Genomic DNA, 25730 nt, shown 5'->3' on the forward strand with positions numbered 1-25730 from the left:
TTCCCGACCGTCTAGTGTCGCGCCCCAGCCCACGTCCGATGCGTCCGAGAAGAGAACGTGGTTGGGAGTCTGAACAGCCAGGGGAAGACCCTCTCTTAAGTTGATATTGTCCTTCCACCAAGTCAGACAAGACTTCATCTTTTCGGAAATCGGGATCGAGACCGCTTCTAGCGTCTTGTCCTTTTTCCAGTGAAAAGCTAGATGGTATTAAAGCGGACAGAGGTGTAGTCTTTCTAGTGACACAAATTGTTCCAGGGATGATAGCGTCCCTACCAGACTCATCCACAGCCTGACTGAGCAGCGTTCCTTCTTCAGCATGTTCTGGATGAATAACAGGGCTTGACTTATTCTGGGGGCCGACGGAAAAGCCCGAAAAGCTAGACTGTGAATCTCCATCCCTAAATACACAATAGTTTGGGATGGGACCAGTTGCGACTTTTCCAAATTGACTAGGAGTCCCAATTCCTTGGTCAGATCTAGAGTCCACTTGAGATCCTTCATACAGCGACGACTGGAAGAGGCTCTGAGAAGCCAGTCGTCCAAATAAAGCGAGGCTCGGATGTCCGATAAGTGGAGGAATTTGGCTACATTCCTCATCAGCCTCGTAAACACGAGAGGAGCTGTGCTTAGGCCAAAGCACAGGGCCCGAAACTGGTAGACCACATTTTCGAAAACGAATCTCAGAAAAGGTTGGGAGTCTGAGGTCTAGGGAGACCATCCAGTCTTCCCTTCTGACCGCTGCTAAGACTGACTTTGTGGTCTCCATGGAGAACTTCGTCTTTGTGACAAAGACATTCAGAGCACTGACGTCTAGCACCGGCCTCCACCCTCCTGTCTTCTTTGAAACCAGGAAGAGGCGGTTATAGAATCCCGGTGATTGAAGATCCGAGACTTTGACCACCGCTCCCTTCTCTAGCAAAAGAGACACTTCCAGTTTCAGGGCTTGTCTCTTTTCTTCTTCTCTGTACCTGGGAGAGAGATTGATGGGAGACGTCGCTAGAGGGGGTTTGCGTACAAAAGGGATCTTGTACCCCTCTCTTTGAGCAACTTCACAGATTGTGAATCTGCGCCTCTCCTCTCCCAGGCTTGCCAGAAGTTCTTGAGTCTGGCTCCCACTGCTGTCTGAAGTTGCGGGCAGTCAGACTCTGCCCTTAGAGGACTTGGATCCTTTCCTCTTCCCTCGCTTCCCTTCGGCACGAGCACCTCCTCTGCTGGAGGCTCTGCCACGAAAGGGCGGAATAAAGCGAGACGCTGGAGTGTCAATCCTCGGTCTAGCAGACAAGGCAGGCAAAGGGGGAGCTTTGCGAGCTGAGGACGCAACTAGATCGTGAGTGTCCTTCTGCACTAACGAAGCAGCTATTTCCTTTATCAGGACTTCTGGAAATAGGCACTTGGAAAGGGGAGCAAAGAGAAGCTCAGATCTCTGGCATGGTGTAACTCCAGCAGAAAGGAACGAGCAGAGAGACTCTCGCTTTTTCAGGACTCCGGACGCAAATGAGGCAGCAAGCTCATTGGACCCATCACGGACGGCCTTGTCCATGCAGGACATAATGAGCAAAGAAGTCTCTTTATCTGTAGAAGAGATTTTCCTGCTCAGGGCTCCTAGGCACCAGTCCTAAGGCCCTAAAGATTCCTTTCATAAGGTGGTCCAGGTCCGATGATGACCAACAAATCTTTGAGCGTCTCATGGCAAGGCGGCGGGGAGAGTCTACAAGACTTGAGAAGTCGCCCTGGGCAGAGGCAGGAACTCCCAAGCCAAGAACTTCTCCCGTGGCATACCAGACGCTCGATCTAGAAGAGAGTTTAGCAGGGGGAAAAGCAAATGCTGTCTTCCCTAAACTCTTCTTGGACTCTAACCAGTCTCCTATCACCCGCAAAGCTCTCTTAGACGAGCGTGCGAGGACGAGTCTAGTAAAGGCAGGTGCGGTAGAAGGCATGCCTAAAACAAACTCTGAAGGCGGAGAACGAGGAGCCACAGAAACAAACTGGTCAGGAAACAACTCTTTGAAAATAGCCAAAACTTTTCTAAAGTCCAAAGAGGGTTGAGTAGACTTAGGCTCGTCCAGTTCTGATTGTTGATCATCTTGATGTGCAGCAACATCATCATCAGAAAGTTCCTCATCCGAAAACTGATGAGGAAACGGCAACGGAGTGGGTAACGTCTGGTTCGCTGAGTCCGGTCGTACTGGTGCATGCGTGACGGAGACGGACGCAACGTCATGGAACTGCTGCACAGTCTGTGAACTGTCAACAACCATGGTAGCGCGAGGACGCACAGCGTCTACCCGAGACTGTCTAGACTGACTGGGTTGCGCAGTGGAAACCACACTGGGTTGCGGAGGTTGACGCACCGCGTCTAAACAAGTCACCTCTGATGGTTGTTGAACGTCCAGAACGTCAACAACAACCTCCGTGCGTCGCTTAACGTCAACATGCGGCTGGCAGCCCACACTGGATCGCATCGGTGGAGGAACCCCCTCAACTGGTATACGTGAGAAGGTTACCTCAGCGTCAACAGGACGCACAACCGATCGCTTGGAAGGTTGTAGGCTAGGTACTGCACTCGCTGCTGGTACGGCAGCAACCTTCTCCGCATGAAAGTCCTGCATCAAAGACGTAAGCTTGGACTGCATGTCTTGCAGCAAAGCCCATTTAGGGTCTACGGGAGCAGGTGCGGCGACAGACGGTGTTAGTGTCTGAAGCGGTACCGCTTTGCCTCTCTTAGGCGGTGAGCAGTCATCAGATGACGGCAACGAGTCCGAACTGACCCAGTGGCTACAACCGGGACGTTGGACTTGTCCTGAAGGGACCGATTTACGTTTTAAAGGTCGTGAGACCTTGGTCCAAAGTTTCTTACGAGAAACACCTTCAGACGACGAGGTATAAATGGGCTCTCTCGTCTTACGTAGGTAGGGGCGATCTTGGGGAGATACGCCTGATACCATGGAAGGAACGTCTGTTCGCTAATTAAAGCCTCTCGAACCCATGCGTCGTGCGACATTGCTTTTCCCCTGGACTTGGGAGCTTGCAAGAGGTCCCGGACTAGGAGGACGACAGGCACGAACAGACGAACCCTCAAGCGCAACACTGTTCACAACACTATCACTTGGCACTTTAGCACTTCCCACTGCACTTTGGCACTTAAGCTCCTCAACATCCGCCATGAGCTGATTGCGGTCACTTGCAAGGGACTCAACTCTCTCCCCCAGGGCATGGATGGCACGCATCATGTCAGCCATCGAAGGTTCCTGAGTGCTAGGAGGGGGGTTAGGAACAACCACTACAGGGGAAGGAATAGGTTGTGGGGCATGAGGAGAGGAAACATCAATAGACCTAGAAGAACTTCTCCTAACTCTATCTCTCTCTAGCCTGCGTGTGTACTTTTCAAATTCGATAAAATTGAATTCCGAAAGGCCCACGCACTCCTCACACCGATCTTCCAATTGACAGGTTTTACCCCGACAATTGGAACAAACAGTGTGAGGGTCGATAGAAGCCTTCGGAAGACGCCTAGAACAGTCCCTAGCATTGCATTTTCTAAATTTGGGAACTTGTGAAGGGTCAGCCATTTTGAATTGGTCAAGGGAAAATTCCAAAAACGATCTAAGTCATCAACAATGAATCCGATACAAAAAAGAGTTCAAGGATTTGTTTGAAGAAAAACCCTGCACAGCGAAAGCTCAAAACCAGAATATAGTACTTCACCAATAAGATGTGAAAAACTCCAGTTTAGCAACAGCGAGTAAAGTACGTCTTGTCGACACGTCGACAGAGAGAAAATTGAGTCTTTGTTTACATAGAGCTTGGTATCTGGTCGACAGATGGCGCTGTTGGGCACACCCGCAACCTGTATAGCGATCGCTGGCGAGTTTTTTCTGTACAGTTTGTCTGTCGAGCAACAGAGTTACAGCTATATATTCACCGGCTAAGTTAAATATTTAAAAACAAATAATTCACTCTTTTTATGGGATTTGTTGTTTCGGCGTAGCTGGAAAACTAGCTGTAGAATTTTTACGTGAGGTAAACAACCTGCTGCTAGTTAGCAGGGGTTATACCAACCACCCCTCTCATACACTCGGCTAGTCTATTCATCCACTTTTGCTATTGGCTTGGTGGAGTGCAGATGTTGTGTCTCTCCCATTAAAGACCTATTTAAAAACTGGCTGTAAGCTAACTGTTTTCCTTTTTCAGTTGTGTTTGGTCTTACTGAGGACTGCTAAGATGCGGGTTTGTCTTGGAATCGCAGGTTGTCCTTGCATCATATTCCTGTTGGCACGGGGGACTGATCCTCATTCCCTTTGGCCTGGGTGCAGACGACACTCATGCACTTAAGAGTCTCCCTTTGGAGACTGTTGGGAGTGGCCATCCTCCCAGTGGGACCGGTACAGTAGGTGACGGAACAACTGTAAACGTGATTCTTCTCCCTCAGGGTTGTCCTCGAGGTCAAAGAACTTCAGTCTTCTCATGTGTTTACCCTGCTACTCTGCTCGTTCAGTCTCCTCCAAAGTATGAATGAATTTGAGTGATGACTGTTTGACCCCCGGACAACCCTCGGGTATGGTGGGCCTTGTCGCTTCCCTTAGTGAAGTGGCAGCACCCACATCCCAAGGAGAGTTTCTGTCTTTTGATGCCATTTGTTAGCTTTGTCATTCCTTGGAATCTCAAGTTCCCCTTTTAAATAATGGCTCTTGGAGATGCTGAAGCTTGGGGCACAACGAGAGAGCACATCTGTCTTTGCAGGGGTTAGCCATGGCTTTCCCCCATCCCGAGCCTCTGGAGTGGAATCCCTCCAGAGTGTCTCGTCCCCTTAGCCGAATTGTTCTTCGCAACTTGTCACCCACAGGAGGAGATAACTGCCGGGATCTAGGGAGCCTTGCGATCCCTTCTGGGTGGGCATGGCAGCTGATCTTGGTCAGCCAGCTGAACTTAGTTAGCATGCTGGGCATATTCAACTACCTGAGCTTGCTCGGCACTCTTAGTTTCCTCAGCAAGAGAAATGCATTAGCGCTGTTCTTCCACCGTGCGAGGAAGTTCACCCTTTTCGCAAACGTGAAAGGGCTTCTTCTCTTGAGTGGTCTCCCCCTCGAGTTTCTCTAAGAAGGCACTACGCTCGTCTATGTCTCGCTCCAGCGCTTCAAAGTTGAGCTCTTCGGAGCAACCAGATGGTGGTGGCCTCGCAGCCCCTTGCCATCGTGTCCCCAGAGCAAAATGAGTCTCAACGAGCTTTATGAATCATAACCATTTGTGGTTATTGCCTCTGGCTTCTACTCCGTACATGATAGAGCAGCTTGTTCTGACGTTCGCGAGCGATGGCAGCTCGCTTTCGCAGACAAGCCCCCTCTGCCTTGCTCGTTTCCATCTGAGCTCGTTCCTCCTCTTACAGGTTCCCTGATGAATGTTTGCGCCCCCTGTCCACAATGCTATGGCGCTTAGACGAACAGACCCTAGTTGGGCAGGAAAGTCTTGTGCGTAAGCATACACTCATCCACCACGCGCTGGAAAAGTGGGCTGGTGAGCTCCACTCGCTGACGAAGGACTGCTCGCTCCTCTGGATGTGCATATTACCTCAGTAGCACATACATACTTCGGTTTGCACGCCAAGAGAGGCCCTTGCTTGTCACTGGTGCACTGATGAACACTCGCCTGTTATGATTCCTTTGGCCATTCCTTCGTTCCCGAAGGACGCACTATGGTTTAAAGAGGTCATTGAGGCTATGAAACAGGAGGTTAGCGAGTCAATTCCATCTCCACTATCTAAGGCCTCGGCCAGGCCAATCCCTATCTCTCTTTTAGTGTTGGGTTCACCTGGGAGCTCTGATCCACCTGTGGATCCTAGGCATAGATGTACTGCTGTGAGGCATGCTCCTCCTGCAGCTCTGCCTCGTGCTCCTTCTCCTGAATGGTTGTCTAGGTATCAGAAATATTTAGACTCTAAGGTCTCCCATCCTGGCCAGGATCTTGTATGGCCAAGATCCTGTCTGGGAAAAACTGGGTATTATCCTAGTTAAATCGACTAAGAGGAGAGGAGATTATCGGCAAGAGATGCCTCCCCCAGATGATAACCGTCATCTAGGGACCAGCAGGGGTTTGAGATCTTCCTTACAGGGAATTACTGGTTGTCCTTAGTAGAATTTGTAGCAACTGAACCAGCCGGTACTCTCCCAGAACCTCTGTCAGTTCCTGTGGTTCCTCCACAATCCTTGCAGCCCGTGAACGTCCCTCAGAAGGAGTGTCCATCCCTTCTTGTCTCCTTCTCAGCCAAGCCCTGGGAGCAGAAGAACTTGAAGACCCTTCCAAAAAAACTTGGCCTTGAAATGTCTCAAGGCTTCAGATCAATAGAAGGACATTCTTGGTTTGGTTTCGTCCTCTGTGTTATCAATGGTGTAGAACCTCACCTCTAGGTCTTGGGGCTCCTGCAAGGGATCCCGTGAATGAACCTGACCCAGTCTAGGCTCCTATGAGAGTGAGTTTAGGTCTGGATAAGTCACAAGACTACGTTTCAGATCACTCTGACGGAGTGCTGCCAATGGCTCCTTAGTCCTAAGGCTATGGCCCTAGAGTCGGACCATTTTTTCATGCAAGTCTTAGGTTGCACTGGTGAAGGCATAGGTTACTTCTTTCCCTTCAGGATATATGTCTGCCACTGAGCAGGAGTTCACAACCTGTACTTGGTGGGTGGGGACGATTGCAACCAATCATGGCCCCTAGAAGATGCACAGAGAGATCATGGATCTACAGCTGGTTCATTCATAAACTGGTTGCAACGTCCACCCTTCCTCCTCAACCAGCCCTCTTAATCTTCAGCTAAATGGTAAAAAAGTGAAGGCTCTCTGGCTGGAAAGGGGCCAGAGCTCCTTGCTCTACACCCTTACCAGGTGGATAACTACTTGTTATCCAACTTGAATGACTGATTTCAGCTCGCACTGAAACAATCTCCCCCTTATTAAAGAACTCAGGTTTGTATGGCTAGGAAAAATACAAATTATATTAAAAAATTTTCAGATTTTTTTAGTTCTTGTTTTTCAAACATTTTGTTTTTATTTCAGCAAATGATTCTACGAGACCTGCCCACGTTACAAAGGATGCTGGAAGAGAAACCAGCGTGGACAAAGTGGTCCCAGTTCCACCTATGCATCCACAAAAGAAGCCACCTCATTCATTGCTGCATCAAAAATTATGTAAGTCTAATAGCTTATTTGTTCCGACACAAATACAAACCTTTGTTCTTTACTTAGAAGATGAAGTCAGCGCAAGCTCTCATACAGCTATAAAACTGTTAAAAAGGAACGGTTGCTGCCAGTTGTAGTAGGAAGAAGCAACGCTCCCTGCTCACTCATACTTTCTTCACTTTGATCTCAGTCGTGATTGAAGACAGACATCACCTTCCATATTCATTGGCCATGACAAATGAAACTTTTTACCATTGATTTTATTCCCATTGACGCATTACAGTCTCAGGGATTTTGTTCTTTAGTTTGAGACTTGGACTTGATTAGCATACAGTAATGGCTCCATTACCTTTTTGTGTTGGTTAAAGGTAAACAACTGCATCCTAGGGGCTTTCTTTTACCTCCTTGGAGTTAGACTTCCTTGAAGTCATAGGATCAGAGGACCTCTAGACAGGAAGCCTGTTATGTTTGTGTACGCCGATCCGTCGGTGGACACACATAAGCAACAAGTATTGTAGCTTGCTTTGTTGATTCGATGTTTTCAGCTTTGTTTATCGGAAGTGGTTGCTTTGCGATCGATTGCCTGACTTGCTCAGTGATGAAATTGCCTTTAGCAATTTGGCAGGTTCATTTTATAAGCTACCTCTCGGCCCCCTCAGGCACTTACTGGAAGTTAGCCTCTCACTTGAGAGATATGCTTCACATTTTTTCCCTCTTGAGCAACCTGCTGTCACTTCAGGGTTTTTGGTAGAGGCAGTCGCTACTGCAACCTACAGTCCTAGCCTGATTCCCACAGTCTACTCATACAAATGGAATAGTTGATGGGTAATTGGAGAATGGCCATTGGTCTCCCTGCTTGATTCCCCAGATGCCATTCAGCACAGCCATGGCTAGCAGCGTAAGGTGCGTCATAGGAATGAAGGGCATTCTGTCCCTGTAGACCTGAAGGACACTTACCCTTGGATCCATTCTCTGTGCCCTACAGGTTTTCTTCACTTTGTCTTTGGGAAAACTACTGTAGTCACCAATTCAAAGTTGGTGCTTTCTGACTGGCTACTACTGTAGTCTCTTTTAAGCACGTTCAATCGGTGCTCGTCTACTGATGTGCCCTGTCATGACATGCATAAGGAATATTAATTGACTCGGGAACCTACGTACTTTACTCCCCTCCCGAGGGAGAAACACAGATCAGCTGTGCCCCATGACCTGGCAAGACCAGACTAGAGCTGCCCTGATCTAAAATGCTAACGGGGTCCACTAAAAAGGTAATTTCTCTGATTGTGGATAAAAAGGACTCTCTTAGGGTGAGTAACTCTTCTTGTTTGCTTGCTCCACCTTTCATTAAGCAGAAGTGCAATATTACAATGTACTCTATGATGACCCATCACCCTTGCTTGTAGACCTGGTAGTGTCAGCTTTAGCACAGGGTATGCCAATTGACAAGCTGGCAGCTTTGCAGGTGATCTTATTGGCTGGAGACACTGCAAACATAGAGAGGATTGCAAAGGCAACTTTCCAAGCCTATTCATGGATAGACTATTGGTCATGCTTCGTTAGTTATCTGACCGACAATGTGTGAAAGGCGTTTAAGAACATCCTGCTTTCCAGTGATAGAGTTGTAGAGTTCTGAGCACACAATGCAGCCAACCAATGGGCAAACTGTATTTTGAAAAGGCGTGATGCTCTCATTTCAAATTTCCAGAGGTAGGTGCTTCCGCAACTCGTTGGTGGCAGGCTCTTCCTTGTTTAACTCAGAAGCCATCGATGCAGTAGCCGAGCTATGGAGGAAGGTAAATAAAGACTCCCTTCTCCATAAGGGCTTTATATCTCGTCCCTCTTCCACGGCTCCATTTGCACCGAAATCTTCTCTCGTGAGCAGACAGGCTCATAAAAAGATGAGTAAAGCTTCTAGGCAGTCCAATGCCAAGAAGTGTTCAAACCACAAACAGCTCTTGTTGGTAAGAAGGCTTATGGAAGGGTGGGGAAATCTAGTAAACATGGATGCTCCTGCTGCAGGGTGCATTCCTCCCGCCGTACCACTGATAGGAGTATGCAGTTGGCAAAGATGGAAGTTCCATGGGGGCAATCCTTGGACCTTCAAGATTCTCCAAGCAGGGTACTGATTCCCATTCACCAGTTCTTACCCTCCTCTGACACATCATCCAGTGTTGTCATTTTCCTTCGTGAAGGGATCAGTGAAGGATATTGCCTTTCAGGCAGAAGTCCACACCATGCTAGAGAAGGGCTCTCTTCAGGTGGTTGCCGATGGATCCCCAAGCTTTTTCAGTCAACTCTTTTTTGTAGGAAAGGCATCTGGAAGTGGGAGACCAATCATAGACCTCTCGTTCTTGAACTAATATGTTCTGACCCCGTTTGAAGATGGAGACAGCAGAGATGGTCAGATAGGCTGTCAGATCAGGGAACTTCATGATACACTGGATCTAAAAGATGCATAATTCAAGATCCCAAGCCATCTATTGTCAAGGAAGTACAGTATGTAAGATTCGTTCTGCATGAAAAGATATACTATATCAGTTGCAGGTGCTGTGCTTTGCTCTGTTTACAGTCCGTCAGGTGTTCACAAGTGTTCACCTCAGTCTCTATCTGGGCTCATGCCAATGGTATTTGTCTCCTACGGTACACAGACAATTGATTGATTCTAGCAGACTTATTGGAGACCCTTCTACACCAAGGCATGCTTCTAGTATTTTGCCTCGACCGGGGGCTTGTGGTGAATTATGAGATGCCCTCACTACAACTGTCTCAGGACTTTGTATATCTAGAAATACAGATTAACACCCAATTAGGAAAATTGTTTCTGTCTCTAAGAAGAATCGAGAGATTCAGGGAAGTGGCTCGTCCCTATCATATGCAAGGCTCACTACAAGCCCATCTGTGACAAAGCCTGTTGGGGCACCTAAAATCCCTGTGGTAGCTGAAGACCTTCTGGTCTCAACACAGGGACCCTCCAGACCTTCTGATTCCAGTAGGGCTGGAGCAAAAGAGAGACTTTAGTTCGTGGGTGCTAGACACCAACCTCTTTAAGGGGTAGATCTTCTGTCTCCACCCTTTGATTTGATGCTCTTCAAGAATACTTCAAAAGAAGGGTGGGGGGCTAACCTGTTGCAGCACATGGCCTCCGTTCTATGGTCCGATTCCAATTGGCAGTGCCACATAAACCTCCTGGAAATGAGAGTAGCTCTTCTAGTTCTGCAAACTTCCAGCAGCTCCTTTCGGGTCACTCCGTAGTGTTGATTAGTGCTTTGCCATCTAGCTGTGGAAGTTCTGTGATAGACAGAAGATAATTTGATCTCCCTGTCAGTCTCATTCATTCCAGGCAATAAGGACATTTTGGTAGACAATGTGAGCATGAGGACTCAGATAGTTGGTTCCAAGTTGTCTTTTCATCCTGGGATAGCAAAGTCGTGAATTTGTGGGATTTGCCAATCCTATACCTGTTCACGACATATACCATTCAAAATTACCAGCTCGCAGGTGGGCTTTAAATACCCACGGAACAACCTGGACGTCTTTGCGTTCCCCCCGTTATGCCTAATGAGGAGACTCCTCAACAAAGTGAGGTCATCTCGCAACCTATCGATGACTCGAATAGCACTATTCTGGCAGCAAGCGGAATGGTACTCAGACCTTCTACTTCTGCTGACAGAGGTTCCAAGGGATATTCCACCCCTACACTACCTTCTTCAGCAACCACAAGACAGTCGCATCCCTATGACTTCACGTCTGGAGGTTATCCAGCGTCTCCTCTGTCAGAGAATTCTCACCTGGTATGGCAAAACAATTTTCTGAGTACCTCAGAAGGTCCTCTATCGTTGTCTACCAGGCGAAGTGGATGATCTTTTGCTGTTGGTGTCGTGGACAAGGGTCTCCGCACTCAGAGCCACCATACCCTTGATTTCTGAGATAATGTAGTTATTTTTCTGGGTGGAATAACTTTGCTCAGTTTAAGCTGTGAAAGGCTATCGCGCAGCCTTAAGCCTGGTCTTTAGACTGAAAGGAGTTGACATTTCCTCCTCTATGGAATTGTCTATGGTTATACAAAGTTTTGAGCTTACCAGCCCTAATAGGAAGTGAGACCACCTTTTTGGAATGTAGTAAAAGTAATACAGTATGTTCTCTGAAAGAAGATCCTTATGAACCGTTGAGTCAAGCATCAGATTGCGACTCGACTCTCAAGACGGTTTTCCTTCTTGCACTCGCCTTTGCAAAGAGGGTTAGTGATTTGCATGGTGATTCCTACAACATCGCTCATTCAAGGGGATGGGGGCAAGTAACACTCAGCTTTGGCCCTGAGTTTATTGCCAAGACTCAAAATCCGGCTATAGCGGACTCTGTTCACGCTTTTCCAGATTTCAAACCTTCAGGAAGTGACTGATGATCCTGATCAACTGTTACTATGTCTTGTGAGAATGTTAAGACGCTATCTCAAACGTACTAAAGGGAGCTCACATTCATGTCAAGTGTCTTCTTATGTGTACAGCCATGGTCAAGAGGAGGATCACTAAAAACACAGTTTCCTCTTGTATTCAACAGGTCATTGACCATGCTCTTGATCCTCACTCTACTCAACAGAGTAGAAAACCCAGAGCTCATAACCTCAGAGGCATTAGCACGCCCCTGGCATTCAAGAGAAACTTCTTTGTGGTACAGGTACTCAAAGCGGTCGTGTGGAACACGTAAACCACTTTTACCGCCCACTACATGCAAGATGTAACATACAGGACCGTAGATACCTTTAACCGCTCAACAAGTGATTTAACTACATTAGCTTTCTTGCAGGACTAGTAGCAGTTGGTTGAGGGCAGATGTTATAGGTTTTAGTCTGGGATGAATGGATAGAATGAGTGGTCTTTCCTTCCTTCCTCTTCCCCTTTCGTGGGGCACAGCATCTGGAGGCTGTAAACTGGCCTTATTCTGACTGTAGGTAATCACCATATTAATTTTGTGGTCTGAAACATTTGTGTATATTTTGTTATGTTCCCAATCTCCCTGCAAGGGGTAGTTGGGGCAGTGCCTAGGTTTAAGTATGAGTGCAGTTCAACTACTGTACTCCATATACTTACCTGGTAAAGTCACAGTGCGAGTTTTCACTCACTCTCTATGGTTGTTCGGGCTGTCAACTCTTACCTTCGACAGGCTGAAGGTTCATGAGCTGTCAGGATACTCTTCTCACGCGCAATAGAGCTCAGAGTTGTATCCCGAGGGCCTGTGGCTATCCACTTGGAAATTGGATTTCCATCCACCAGGGGTGAGTCTCCATTGTAAAGAATGAAGGTTTGTATTTGTATTGGAAGAAATGACAAATTTGAAAGTAATTTGTATTTTTCCTAACTACAAACTTGAGTTCTTTGCGCACACTTGTTCTGCCATCACCTTCCCCCTAGAAGTCCTGCCTGCAAACAAAAGGGAGGCATCTCACTGGGTGAGTGTGTGTGTGCCGTGAGGTTAATTTACCCCCACTACTCCCAAAACTAGTGTAGGGTTGTTGACACCTCATGTGAAAGTTGTTATGGCTAAATCCAGCTCATGCTGAAACATATCCATAGTAAAGAACCAAGGTTTGTATAGTTGAGAAAAATACAAATTACAGTACTTCCAAATTTGTCATATCACAGTGATTAGACTTTTCTTTCCTACTAATTGCACTGTCTACAGTTTCTCAATTATTAGGACACACCACCAGGTCTGGTGTCTCAAGCAATAACTGGGTAATGGAAAGGAAGTCACGTAGGCTACCATTCCTGCAAAAGAAGTCAATTATGGAAATAGGCCAGTAAGAGGCAAACAAAAATACAATTACTTAAGATAGAAAAATATAGTATCATTACATTCCTCTCTGGTAAATATGCTTTACATTATCACCCCATGATGCTGTCTGATATTCACATCCACATTCATATAGTACAAAGTTATGTAACACCCATTCATGCTTTAGTACAGGACCTCTACTTCAATTTGATGGTTTTTCATACATTATTATACTACCACCATCTTTTTTCTCACAATCTGCCTTTTCATTCAGTTCCTTCTGATCCTCCATCCTAAGCTTAACTTGACATTCATCCAGATTCTCACTTGCATCACGTATTCCAAATCCACTGAAACCACTTATTACCTCACTCTAATTATCTAACCTTTTCTCTATTTCTCCAACCATTTCACTTTCCCTTTGTACACTGTCACTTACTTTTTCTTTCATGCTCTCATTGAACACCTTAAATGAAGAGACCTGCTCTCTCACTAAAAACCTACTGTACAAATACTGTGTCTGACTCTGGCTCTGCTGTATAGTGCAGGTATATCACTCATCCATTCTTCCACATTAATTGTTTGTTCTCCAATATTTATGCTCTTGTTTCTCACATTCTTCTACAATGATCTAGATTTCTTATTTCTCCTCTCAACTCAAATATTCATTCATTTTCAGACGAGAGGGCTCACCTCTTTGAACCCTCTTCCTTCACATTCACTCCTCAGGGCCTTACACTTCATAGCAAAATGACCCTGTAAACCATATTTCCACTCATCATACTTGCTCTGAAATCCACACTCTCTCACTATATGGCCTAGTTCATTACACTTGTAACATTCAATCTGTCTTGCCTTTGTACACTTGTTCACATGATGCAATTTCTCTCAACAATCAAAAACAGGCACTTAGTGACTGACCACCTACATTAATTCTACTTGTGACCAGTTCTATTATATCTAAAACACCTCTCAGCCTGACTTTCATTATTCCTTGCATTCCTCTTCTGACTTTCTCTCCTGTCTCTTCATTTTAGCATTCCCAGTATGCATAGCTTTGAATAATTACAGTAATACTAATTTGTTACTGCAGTGATAAAAACCCTCCTTTAATAGGAGAATGATTTCATCGAAGCTGGAAACCAGTTTGTTAAGATTTATAACAAGATGTTGGTAGTTACTACCAGGAGATGGGAGAATTCTTGCCTGGCCCCAGTACACCGTGTAACCACTTTGACTTTAGCCACTGAGCAATATGGATGTACTCTTGGTGTCCCTAACTTTCTAGTTTAACTTTTCTTAAATTTTCTCCTTACAGTACAGTAATTACTTTTTGTACAAAATGGAGAAACAATGAGCAGGCATGCAGTCCTGCCCTGAAGTGTCTGGCCATAAGTGCAACACCTTCATGAGTAGGAGCAACACTGACCCCCATTCCTTGTACCCTTCTTGGATTGGCTATGACTGTTTATGGTCTTCCCCTTCTTAGGAATCTATTGAATGGTCATTGCCACAGTAGGGAGAATATGGCAAGATGGGTAAGGCAGAAAAGCATGATACTTTACCTCTGAGGTCTTCCTTGAGGTTGAAGAAGTCCACTAGTTCTCTTCTTTCACCCTGTATTCTACCTCTTAAGCCTTCTCCGTCTTTTCCCTTTGAGGAAGGAATACGACCCAGATCTTTCGTTTCTGCTAGCGGAGGGTGAGGTGGTTTTAATAAATTACAGGATTTTGCTCTGAAATTTAAATTAATTCATTTATCTATTTGTTCCGTAACCGAAATACAAACCACGCTATTTACAAAGGGTTTACTTTTAGCGCAGCTGAAATGACGAGCCAATAGTTTTTAACGAGGGTTAATTACCCCCGTGCTAGTTAGCGGGGAGTGGGGAAGGGTAGCTTGCTACCCCTCCCCCCTCCACACACCGGTGACTTGCTTCACTTCACTTTTGGCTCGGCGGTGATCAGACGTGTCTGCTCATCGCCTTCGTGACAGCCTTTAATTTTCTGCTTTTTCTTTTCAGCGTGTGTGTTGGTTGGAAGTTGACCTTCAGTTATTTTCTTTACTATGCGTACATGCCCTGGAGTTGCCAGCCGTCCTTGTGGGACTTTCATGTCGGACGTTAGTACGGATCCACACACCCTCTGCCCTCAATGTCGGGGCCGACGGTGTGACCAGGATAACATGTACTGTGAGTGCAGGGAGTGATCTGCCTCCCAGTGGGAGAGGTTTGGCCGTCGGCGTAAGAAGAAGTCCAAGAGAGACCGTTCTCCTCCGGGGTTAGCCTTGAAGGAGGAAGGTTCTCGGGACTCTTCTTCCGCCGCCCAAACCTCCTCCGAAGCTCCCCCTCGTCCGCCTCCTAAGGAGAGTCGTCCGAGTGGGAGCGCAGGCCCTTGTTCTGTTTCCCTACCTTCGGTGGGGGGAGAGGGCGTCGCCTCCCATAGCGAGGCGGTTCCCCCTCCTCCTCCGGGGGAGGTTATTGATAATGCCTTATCCAGTGATGATCTTTTACAGATTTGGTCGTCCCTGGGGCTTAAGGGCTTGCCCTCCAGGGTCGCTCTTATTGACCTTGTCTCGTCGGGGGCTGCTGTTAAGCAGTCGCCGGTGGTAGCAGAGGTAGACCCTCTGTCTATTGTCGACGTCGGGGTGACAGAGGCCTCCGACGTGGCTGGGCCTTCCGCCGCAGGTGCTGTTGCTGGTGATGGTGCTCAAAGCTCTCCTCCTCCTTCCGTACATCCTTCGAAGGGGGAAGTGAGTCCTTCGGTCTCGACTGCTGCTCAGCTTCCTTCTGAGGGAAGTGTTTTGACGGAGACTCCCCTTCGGAGGACCGATGGTCCCGACGATCTCCCCCGAGGCCGCCTCCGCCGTAAGGCTCACCGCCCTCTACGCCACAAGGTCCTCCCTTCCCCTTACAGGGGGACTAAGAGGCGCCTTTTTGGGTCTTCGTCCTCCGGGGGGGACTCTCCTCGTCAGCCTCAACCTACTGCTCCGCCCTCCTTGAACCTCTCTGCAGACCGCTCACCATCTCCTGCCGGATCTTCGCCTTCTGGAGAACTCGTCACCCGACGGGCAACGGTCCCTTCGGGGCTAAGGGATTCTTCCCTTACGCGAGCAGTGCTGGCGCACAAGCGTTCTCCTGCTCGCCAGCGCTCACCTGGTCGCCAGCGATCTCCTGCTCGCCAGCGCTCTCCTGCTCGTCGACGATCTCCTGCTCGTCGACGATCTCCTGCTCGCCAAGACTCTCCTGCTCGCCGACGCTCACCTGCTCGTCGGCTCTCTCCTGATGTTCGTCCCCCTCGCCAGCGCTCTCCTGCTCGTCAGCTCTCTTCCGAGCGTCAGCGCTCATCTGAGGACCCTCGCCCTGCGGTCTCTGACCACCCTTTAGTTCCTGCTGAACTCCCTGCTCACCATCTGCCGGGTCCTGTGGCTACGCAACATCGTGCTGCGCGTGTGTCAGAAACACATGTTCGCCAACGCGCCAGCGATCTTCCCGTTCCTGCTCGTGAACGCGCCGCGCCACCTGTCCTCTCACAGGACACGCGTCGACCTTCTGCTCGCCAGCGATCACCAGCTCGCCAGCGATCACCTATGCGCCAGCGATTACCTCCTCGCCAGCGTTCACCTGCTTGCCAGCGCGCACAGGCGATCTTAGTATCGCCTATTCAACAGCGACAACTAGCGCGCCGACGTTCGCCAACGCTCCTGAAGGAACATGGTTCGCCAGCTTCTAGCTCGCCATCGCGCGATCGCCCGCCTGCACATGCCGCTCGCCATCGCGCGATCGCCCGCCTGCACATGCCGCTCGCCATCGCTCGCCATTGCACGATCGCCCTCCTTCGCATGCTGCTCGCCATCGCACGACCCTGCACGATCGACCGCTTACGCATGCTGCTCCTCATCGCACAACCCTGAACGATCGCCCTCCTGCGGATGCTGATCACCATCGCACCCTATCACGCGATCATTCACCTGCGCATGCTGCTCGCCATCGCACAACCCTGCACGATCGCCCGCTTACGCATGCTGCTCTTCATCGCACAACCCTGAACGATCGCCCTCCTGCGGATGCTGATCACCATCGCACCCTATCACGCGATCATTCACCTGCGCATGCTGCTCGCCATCGCTTACCATTACGCGGTCATTCACCTGCGCATGCTGCTCACCATCGCTCACCAGTACGTCGAAATACCACATCGTGCCATCGCCAACTTGAGCGACTGCACTCACCAGCTCGTCATCGATCGCCTGTGGATCTACATCGCCAGCGATCTTCCTCACCTACGCGGCAGCACGATCCCTCGCCGTCGCGCCAACGCTTGCGTTCGTCGCCTCGGACACGTGTTCATTTACCTGCCCACCCTCGCGCCCACTCGCCTGCGCGCCCGCGCGATCGCTCGCCTGCGCGCCCGCGCGACCACTCACCTGCGCGCCCGCGCGACCGCTCGCAAGAGTCCGAACATGCCTTCTGGCAGGTCCTAAGCCTGATAAGCCAACTTAACAGAATTACGGATCCAGTCACACCCCCCCCCCCGTGAAGGCAAAGACACGATTCTGGATGAAGTGTTTGACGTTCGGAAGGCCCCTAAGACCAGTGCAGCTCTGCCCTGGTCTCGGGGGCTGAAGAGTGCCAGAGCTAGGGCCAACGCTCAGCTCGCACTTCTTGCCTCCTCCAGTCGTTCCACTGCCGGGAACAAACTCATCCCTCCTCCTCGCCTTCAGCAGAGGAGGTATTTCGAGATCCTGGGTGAGCACAACCTCGCTCTTCCTCGCCATCACTCTGTGGAGGAGCTGGCGAAGGGAGTTCCCCTGGAGAAACTCTCTGCCCGGCAGGTGTCGTTCTTGGCGGCAGAGATCCTTAACCACGAGAAGGTCGCTAAGTGTGCCATGCAGGCCACTTCGTGGCTGGACTTTTGGTTAGGATCTCTGGGCACCCGCTCCATCGAGTTTTTGGCGCACCAGGTTACCACCCTGTGGGCCAACTCGGTGTTGAAGCGTCGCGATGCTGTGTCCGAGAGATTCCATCCGAAGGTCCCCGCCGTAGATGTGTGTAGGCTCCGACATGCTTCCCTTCTGGGGGAGAGCTTGTTTGAGCCTCAAGACTTGGAGCGAACGGCTGAGAGGTGGAGGAAATCCAGCACGGACTCCCTCCTCCACAGGGCCCTTACAACTCGGCCCTATAAGCCTCCAGCCCCGCCACAACAGCAGCAACAGCCTTGTAAGGCTCCCAAACAGGCACCGGCAGCTAAGAAAGTGGTGTCTAAGCCCCAGCCCTTTCCAGCCAAGGTCAAGAGGGGCGGTAAGTCCTCCAGGGGAGGCAATACTTCTAGGGGTGGCGGCCGCGGCCGCAAGCCCTAGGGGTGGCAGTCCCCCTGCGTGTCCACCTGTGGGGGGATGCCTTCAGCGTTGCGTCCGCAGGTGGCAGCAACACGGGGCCGATGCTTGGACGGTCTCAGTGATCGGCCAAGGTTATCGCGTCCCGTTCACGTCATCTCAACCTCCCCTGACAGCGAATCCAGTGTCGTTGAGCTCCTATGCCATGGGATCGGCAAAGGGGCTGGCCCTTCAGGCCGAAGTCGAGACCATGTTCGAGAAGGGGGCTCTCCAGGAGGGACACACGAGTTTCTGCTGAAGGGCCAACACCAACCGTATTGTGATGACTGTTTAGTACCTCTAACAGTAAGGCATTTGTTGACCGAATGCCCCAATTATAACAACTTGCGGAATAGATATTTGTTTGAGGCTCGAGGTGAGGGTGGCAGGTTCATCCTTGCCAAGATTCTTGGAAATGATGTGTCCTACCATGCAAGTGGCATTTTTAGATTTATTTCAGAAGCAGGTCTTCTGAAAAATATTTAACTTTTATGACATTCAATTTTTATGATTTTAATTGAATACTATTTAATTTTTATTTTATTTTATTTTTTATTTTTGTATACAGAAATTAAATGTTACCGGCGTCAATGACCTTGGATGTCAGGATGCCTGAAAACTTTTAAATCATTCATTCATTCATTCATTCTCCAGGAGGTCGTGAACGGCTCTCCAGGCTTCTTCAGTCGACTCTTTCTTGTAAAGAAGGCTACTAGAGGCTGGAGACCCGTCATCGATCTCTCAGCTCTGAACAGGTTTGTCAAACAAACCCGGTTCAGCATGGAGACAGCAGACACGGTCAGACTTGCGGTGAGACCACAAGACTTCATGTGTACACTGGATCTAAAGGACGCGTACTTCCAGATCCCGATCCATCCGTCTTCCAGGAAGTACCTGAGATTCTGCCTAGACAACAAGATCTACCAGTTCAAGGTGCTGTGTTTTGGTCTCTCCACAGCTCCTCAGGTGTTCACCAGAGTGTTCACACTGATTTCAACTTGGGCACACAGGAACGGCATTCGTCTCCTTCGTTATCTAGACGATTGGCTGATTCTAGCAGACTCGGAGTCGACCCTTCTTCGGCACCGAGACAGGCTTCTGGATCTTTGCCAGGATCTGGGGATCGTGGTAAACCTCGAGAAGTCCTCTCTGCAGCCGTCCCAACGACTGGTTTATCTAGGCATGCTAATAGACACCAATCTCCACAAAGCCTTTCCATCAGACGACCGGATAGCAAGGCTGAGGAGGGTGGCAGAACCTTTCCTCAGGCGAAAAGAACTCCCCGCCCAATCGTGGTTGCGTCTCTTAGGCCACCTATCCTCCCTGGCCCGTCTGGTTCCAAACAGCCGCCTCAGGATGAGATCCCTTCAATGGCGGCTCAAGTCCCGGTGGAATCAAGGATCCGATTCCCCGGACATTCGGATCCCAATGGGGTCTCTGGAACAGACGGACTTGCGGTGGTGGCTGGCCGACGAGAACCTGCGGAAAGGAGTGAGTCTTCTCGTTCTCCCCCCGGAATTGACTGTTTTCGGACGCGTCAAAAGAAGGGTGGGGGGCGCACGTTCTGAACCAGAGGGCCTCAGGCCTTTGGTCAGAATCAGAAAAGTGCCTACACATCAACCTGCTAGAATTGAAGGCCGTCTTTCTGGCTCTTCAGCAGTTTCAACGGTTCCTGGCGGGTCACTCCGTGGTGGTGATGAGCGACAACACCACGGTAGTGGCTTATATCAACAAGCAGGGAGGCACTTTTTCGCAACAGCTATCCCATCTTGCAGTAGAGACTCTGAGGTGGAGAGAGGCTTTTTGCAACAGGTTGCATAGAGAATGTCTCGGCACCTGCGAAGGTCCTCTGAGGGAGTCTACCAAGCGAAGTGGAGAGTCTTTTGTGGTTGGTGTCGTGGAAGGGGTATCTCTCCACTCGATGCCACTATTCCAGCAATAGCGGACTTCCTCGTGTATCTGCGAGAAGAAATGCGCCTTTCTGTCTCGGCAGTGAAAGGCTATCGCTCAGCCTTAAGCTTGGCCTTCAGATTGAAGGGCGTGGATATTTCTTCATCGCTAGAACTCTCTTTACTCATACGTAGCTATGAGCTTACTTGCCCCCAGTCGGAAGTGAGACCCCCTCCTTGGAACGTGGTTCGAGTCCTCAGGTCTCTCAAGAGACCTCCCTTCGAGCCATTACGCCAGGCCCCCGATCGCCACCTGTCTTGGAAGACGGCTTTCCTACTCGCCTTGGCCTCGGCCAAGCGAGTTAGTGAACTTCATGGTCTCTCGTACGACATCGCCCATTCAAGGGGATGGGGGGAGGTAACGTTCAGGTTTGTCCCTGAGTTTGTGGCCAAGACTCAGAATCCTGGGGTGCCGGATCCTCGGTTCGACACTTTCAGGATCGCGAGTCTCCGTTCTGTAACAAACGACCCAGACCAGCTGCTACTATGCCCAGTGAGGTGTCTGAGAACGGCTGCAGTCCGTCCTCATGTGCGAGCTTTGTTTGTGAGCACAGGCAGGACAAAGAGGAGGGTCACCAGGAACACCATCTCAGCTTGGATTCAAAGGGTTATCCACCATGCCCTGAATCCTGACCCTCCTCCGTCACGTCGCCCTCGGGCCCACGATGTCAGGGGTATTGCTACATCCCTGGCCTTCAAGAGAAACTTCTCTGTGACGCAGGTACTTCAAGCTGGGGTCTGGAAGCGTCAAACGACCTTCACAGCCCACTACCTGCAAGACGTGACCCACAGGAGCCTCGATACGTTCTTTATCGGCCCTGTGGTGGCTGCACAACAGCTGGTCTAACCTCAGGCTCCTTTTTGGACAAGTAGCAGTAGGTTGAGGGCGTTGTTACCCGGTCTTAGTCTGCGTGAATGAAAGAGTATGTCTGACCCTTAAGGCTTTCTTCATTCTCCCCTCTCTTGGGGAAGCAGCATCCTGGTCCTCGCATAGCTGACCTCGACCTCTGCAGGTAACCCATGCTTCTTTGTGCTCCTAGTATTAAGCTTAATACTGTTGCGTCTCCCATACCCTGACGAGGTGGTATGGGGAACGTCCTATCCTAGAATTCCTATCTGAAGGTCTCAAGGTCAACTTCATAGGACGAGTCACACTCTCCTCCTCACACTGCTTATGTAGGCCACTCGTTCCTAGCGATGCTAGGAACCTGTGAGGTACAGGGGCTCCCTCTCTCTAGTGCTGCTCACTGAGGGATCGAGCCCTTGGGCAAGCCGAAGTCAGTAAGGCTGGGGACTTTCCACCCTTCCTAAGGGGTAAGTCACCCTTTGTAAATAGCGTGGTTTGTATTTCGGTTACGAAACAAATGACAAATTCGAAGATAATTTGTATTTTTCCTAACCATACAAACCTTAGCTATTTACACATATGTGCCCACCATCCCTGACCCCCAAGTCAAGTCCTACCTCTAAGTGAAGTGAAGCAAGTCACCGGTGTGTGGAGGGGGGAGGGGTAGCAAGCTACCCTTCCCCACCCCCCGCTAACTAGCGCGGGGGTAATTAACCCTTGTTAAAAACTATTGGCTCGTCATTTCAGCTGCGCTAAAAGTAAACCCTTTGTAAATAGCTAAGGTTTGTATGGTTAGGAAAAATACAAATTATCTTCGAATTTGTCATTTTATAATGTTATGTTATTGATGACACAAATAACCTGTAGCTTCAAGTTAGCTGGTCTGAAATTTTAGGCTTGTTCCCCCATTTAATCAGGTGAACCATCTTACCTCTTCACTACATAGCAAGCCTTATAACAACTAGGCCAAGTCCTTGTTGCTGCTCCAGAAGCAGTGTTTGACATGATCCCTTTCCAGCTGGGCCTGGGTGCAGTTGATGACAGGTTCTTGCCTTCAGTTGCCCCATCTTCCCATTATATGGACATCCTGTTGGCCATCACTGGGAAAAGGAGGAAGCGGTTTTGTCCCCCCCCCTCCTTGACCAATTTCAATCTCTCCTTTAGTTAAGGAATCTCTGCTACTGTCTACTTCGTAAAGGTGAAGAGAGAGGCCTTCTCTTGTGTTCCACTGTTTGTTCCTTCACACAAGTATGACAAAAGCACTGCAACTGGGACTTGGCGACATTTGTTCTGTGCATCTCAGAGCTAGCTCACTTTTAGGTAAAAGAGTACTCGGATGAGGTTAAACTTTAACATTGCATGTGCACCACAGAGTGCACTTACACTTCTGAAGGAGAGCTAGCTTTCGAGGTTGGCCTTCAGCCCTGTGTGTACCCCGGTCTGTACCCCAGAGGGTGCTCTCTACCTCCAGAGATGATGCTGTTCACAGACAAGTCAAAAGGGGTGCACATCTGAGGAACAAGACCACCTTTGGTCTGGGGTTTTAAGACAGAAGGAGCGTGCATATAAACTTGCTGAAAATGTGAGCTGCTCTTATAACTCTGCAGTCTTTCCAACAGAGTTTAATAGGCAAAGCGTCACACACTAGGGTGTTCGACAATGCAGTAGAGCCATCAGCAAGGTACATACCACGCAAGAGGAATGTCTTAGCAGATTTGCTCAGCCATCAGGGCAGGTAGTGGGAACAGAGTAGTCCCTACTTTCCTACATGCTGAAAAGCCTTCTTACCCATTGGGGTTCTCCAATGGAAGATTTGTTGCAACTTGCCTGAAGAAGCTGCCAGTGTTTTGTTCATTAGTCCCAGATCCATCTGCCATGTTGGAAGATATATTTCAACACCCATGGGACAACCTGGATGCTTATGCCTTCCCACCCTTTTGCCTGATATAATGAATACTCAACAAAATGTTGATGACTTTGAACGTCAGGCTAACCCTGGTGGCTTCCAAGTGGTCACAAGCTGAATGGACTTTGGACTTGCTGATGCCACTAGTATAGGTACCGGTGCTACTACCTCAATAACCCTACCTTCTCTGTCAACTGCTCATGCAGAGGCTACACAACTCAGTGACCCTCCCTGTCTCTTCATGGATAGAGATTATCCAGCAGCATCTCTGAGCAAAAAGGTCTTCAAGAGGCACTGTGCTGGAGATTTCTAGATACCTGTAGATCCCCTGCAAAAGCTGTTTACCAGGGTCCACTTTCTGTGATTGGTGTCTGAAACAAGGTACTTCTCTGGTCGGAGCCTCTCTTCAACTAATCGCTGATTTCTTTGTCTACCTTCACTGAGACAAGCTCCTCTCAGTTTCTGTGGTAAAAGGTTACTGCTCAGTCTTGAGCTAGGTCTTCAGACCAACAGACCGAAAGGTTTGGACCTTCTTCTTCTTAGAAACTCTCCATGCTGATGAGGAGCTTCAAGCAGCTTTGTCCTACAGAACTCGGACCCCTAACCTGGTACGTAACTAAGGTTCATTAAATCTCTCCTACTGATAGCCATGGCTTAAGAGCTTTAGATTTTGCCTCTGAATCAGGCTGTGAGCAAATCATAAGTGAAGCTACTCACATGTCTGGTAACTGCTTGGACCTCGTATACACCAACTCCCCTGGCATTATAACGAGTAAGGTTGGTTCTCCAGTTGGGACTTCTGATCATGCTTTGATTTCATTTGTAGTGAAGACTGAGCAGCCTGTCCCTGATGTATCTTACTCATGTAAGATTTATATGAAATCTCAAGCAGACTGGAACAGGATTTTGCATGATCTTTTGGGCTTGAATTGGTCGCAATTGTATAGTAGTGTTGATCCTGTGGTCCCTTTGAATGAGAATCTAGTCAGCATAATTGATAGGCATATCTCTTCTCATGTACTAAGGTACTGAGTGATGGACAAACCATGGTTCAATGATGATTGTAGATGTGCTTATTTGGAGATGCAGGAGGCCTATCATCTTTGGAAGGGTAATAGATCAGATTTGACATGGAATAACTATACTCAGCTTAGAGCTTTTGCTCAGAGAGTTTATGCTTCAACTGAAAAAGAATACAATTTAACCATAAAAGAAACCCTTTCTGGTGCAACCCAGGAGCATAAGTGGTGGACTACACGTAAACTGCACTCTTTGGTGTAGATGCAACAGTTCCTCCTTACTTAAACCAGATGGCTCTGTCACTCACTGTCCAAAGTTGAAAAGGCAACCCTTTTGGCAGATGTGTTTGACAGCAAGCAGAGTAATGAGAATCTCGAACTTGTTCTTTCCTGTTTTCCTGAGGCTAAACTAACTAGTTTAGCTTTTTGATCTCGTGAAATTAAAGCTCTGTTGATGGACCTTGATGGTTATAGAGATATTTTTCCTTTGCCCTTTTTAAAGACTGCAGATTTCTTAGCTCCAAAGTTATATGTTATTTTGCACAAGTTAGCAAGAAGAGGAGCTTTTAGCACTTGTTGGAGAATTGGTAATGTTACTCCACTATGTAAATGTGTTTGTTGTAGCTCAAATCCAACTGAACACCGCCCAGTTTCCATAACTCCCATATTATCTAAAGTTTTTGAACGTCTTTTGGCAAAATACCTTAATAGGTTTGCTGAAGGTAATCATCTGTTCCCTAGTTTGCAATTTGGTTTTTGTAAAGGCCTTGGAGCATGTGATGCCCATCTTACAATCTCCAATGCGTACAAAAATCCCTTGATTGTGGTCAGAAAGTTCGTATAATTGGACTTGATTATAGTACTGCCTTTGACCGTGTTAATCATAAGGACCTTGTTTTCAAATTCAGACAGTTGGGAGTGGGTGGGTCGTTGCTTAGCATCATTATTGAATTTTTAAGTAATAAATTGCAAAGAGTTGTTGTTGATGGGCACCATAGTGGGTAAAGGAATGTGATATCTGGTGTTCCTCAGAGTAGTAATCGTGGCCCATTACTTTTCATACTACATACGCATGACATGTGGTTTGGTCTAGAAAACAAGCTTGTTGCATATGCAGATGATGCTACTCTCTTTGCATCAATTCCATCTCCTGAATATAGATCTAGGAGTGCTGAATCCCTTAATAGAGATCTATCTAAAATTTGTACATGGTGCAAATTATGGGGTATGAAGTTGAATCCTAACAAAGTATGATTGTAAGTAGGTCAAGGACCGTGGCTCCTCAACATCCGGATCTCAGCATTGATAATGTTTCTTTAACTTTGTATGACTTGAAATTTTAGGTATGATTCTCTACAGCAAATTTACTTTTGAGAAACACATTAGGTCTGTCTTCTTCAATTGCACAAAATATTGGCTTATTGAGAAAGTCTTTCAAGATTTTTGGTGATCAATCTATTCTGAAGAAGTGTTTTAATCCTTTCATTCTTACCTTGTTTCCAACTGATTACCGCCCAATTTTCAGAACTCCCATATTATCTAAAGTTTTTGAACGTCTTTTGGCAAAATGTCTTAATAGGTTTGCTGAAGGTAATCATCTGTTCCCTAGTTTGCAATTTGGTTTTCGTAAAGGCCTTGGAGCTTGTGATGCCCTTCTTACAATCTCCAATGCCGTACAAAAATCCCTTGATTATGGTC

The 25730-nt window shown here is 48.2% G+C and overlaps 1 protein-coding gene across 4 annotated transcripts in view; it reads left to right on the forward strand.

The window, feature by feature from the left end:
* LOC137630552 (uncharacterized) overlaps positions 1 to 25730 on the forward strand; it is a 99387-nt gene that overhangs the window by 63529 nt on the left and 10128 nt on the right. For all 4 annotated transcript variants that reach the window (XM_068362074.1, XM_068362073.1, XM_068362072.1 and 1 more), the window contains one exon: positions 7047 to 7178. In XM_068362074.1, coding sequence (XP_068218175.1) covers positions 7047 to 7178 — 132 coding nt within the window. The remainder of the gene's footprint in view (positions 1 to 7046; positions 7179 to 25730) is intronic.

Source organism: Palaemon carinicauda, chromosome 38, assembly GCF_036898095.1.
Source record: "Palaemon carinicauda isolate YSFRI2023 chromosome 38, ASM3689809v2, whole genome shotgun sequence".
Lineage (NCBI taxonomy): Eukaryota > Metazoa > Arthropoda > Malacostraca > Decapoda > Palaemonidae > Palaemon > Palaemon carinicauda.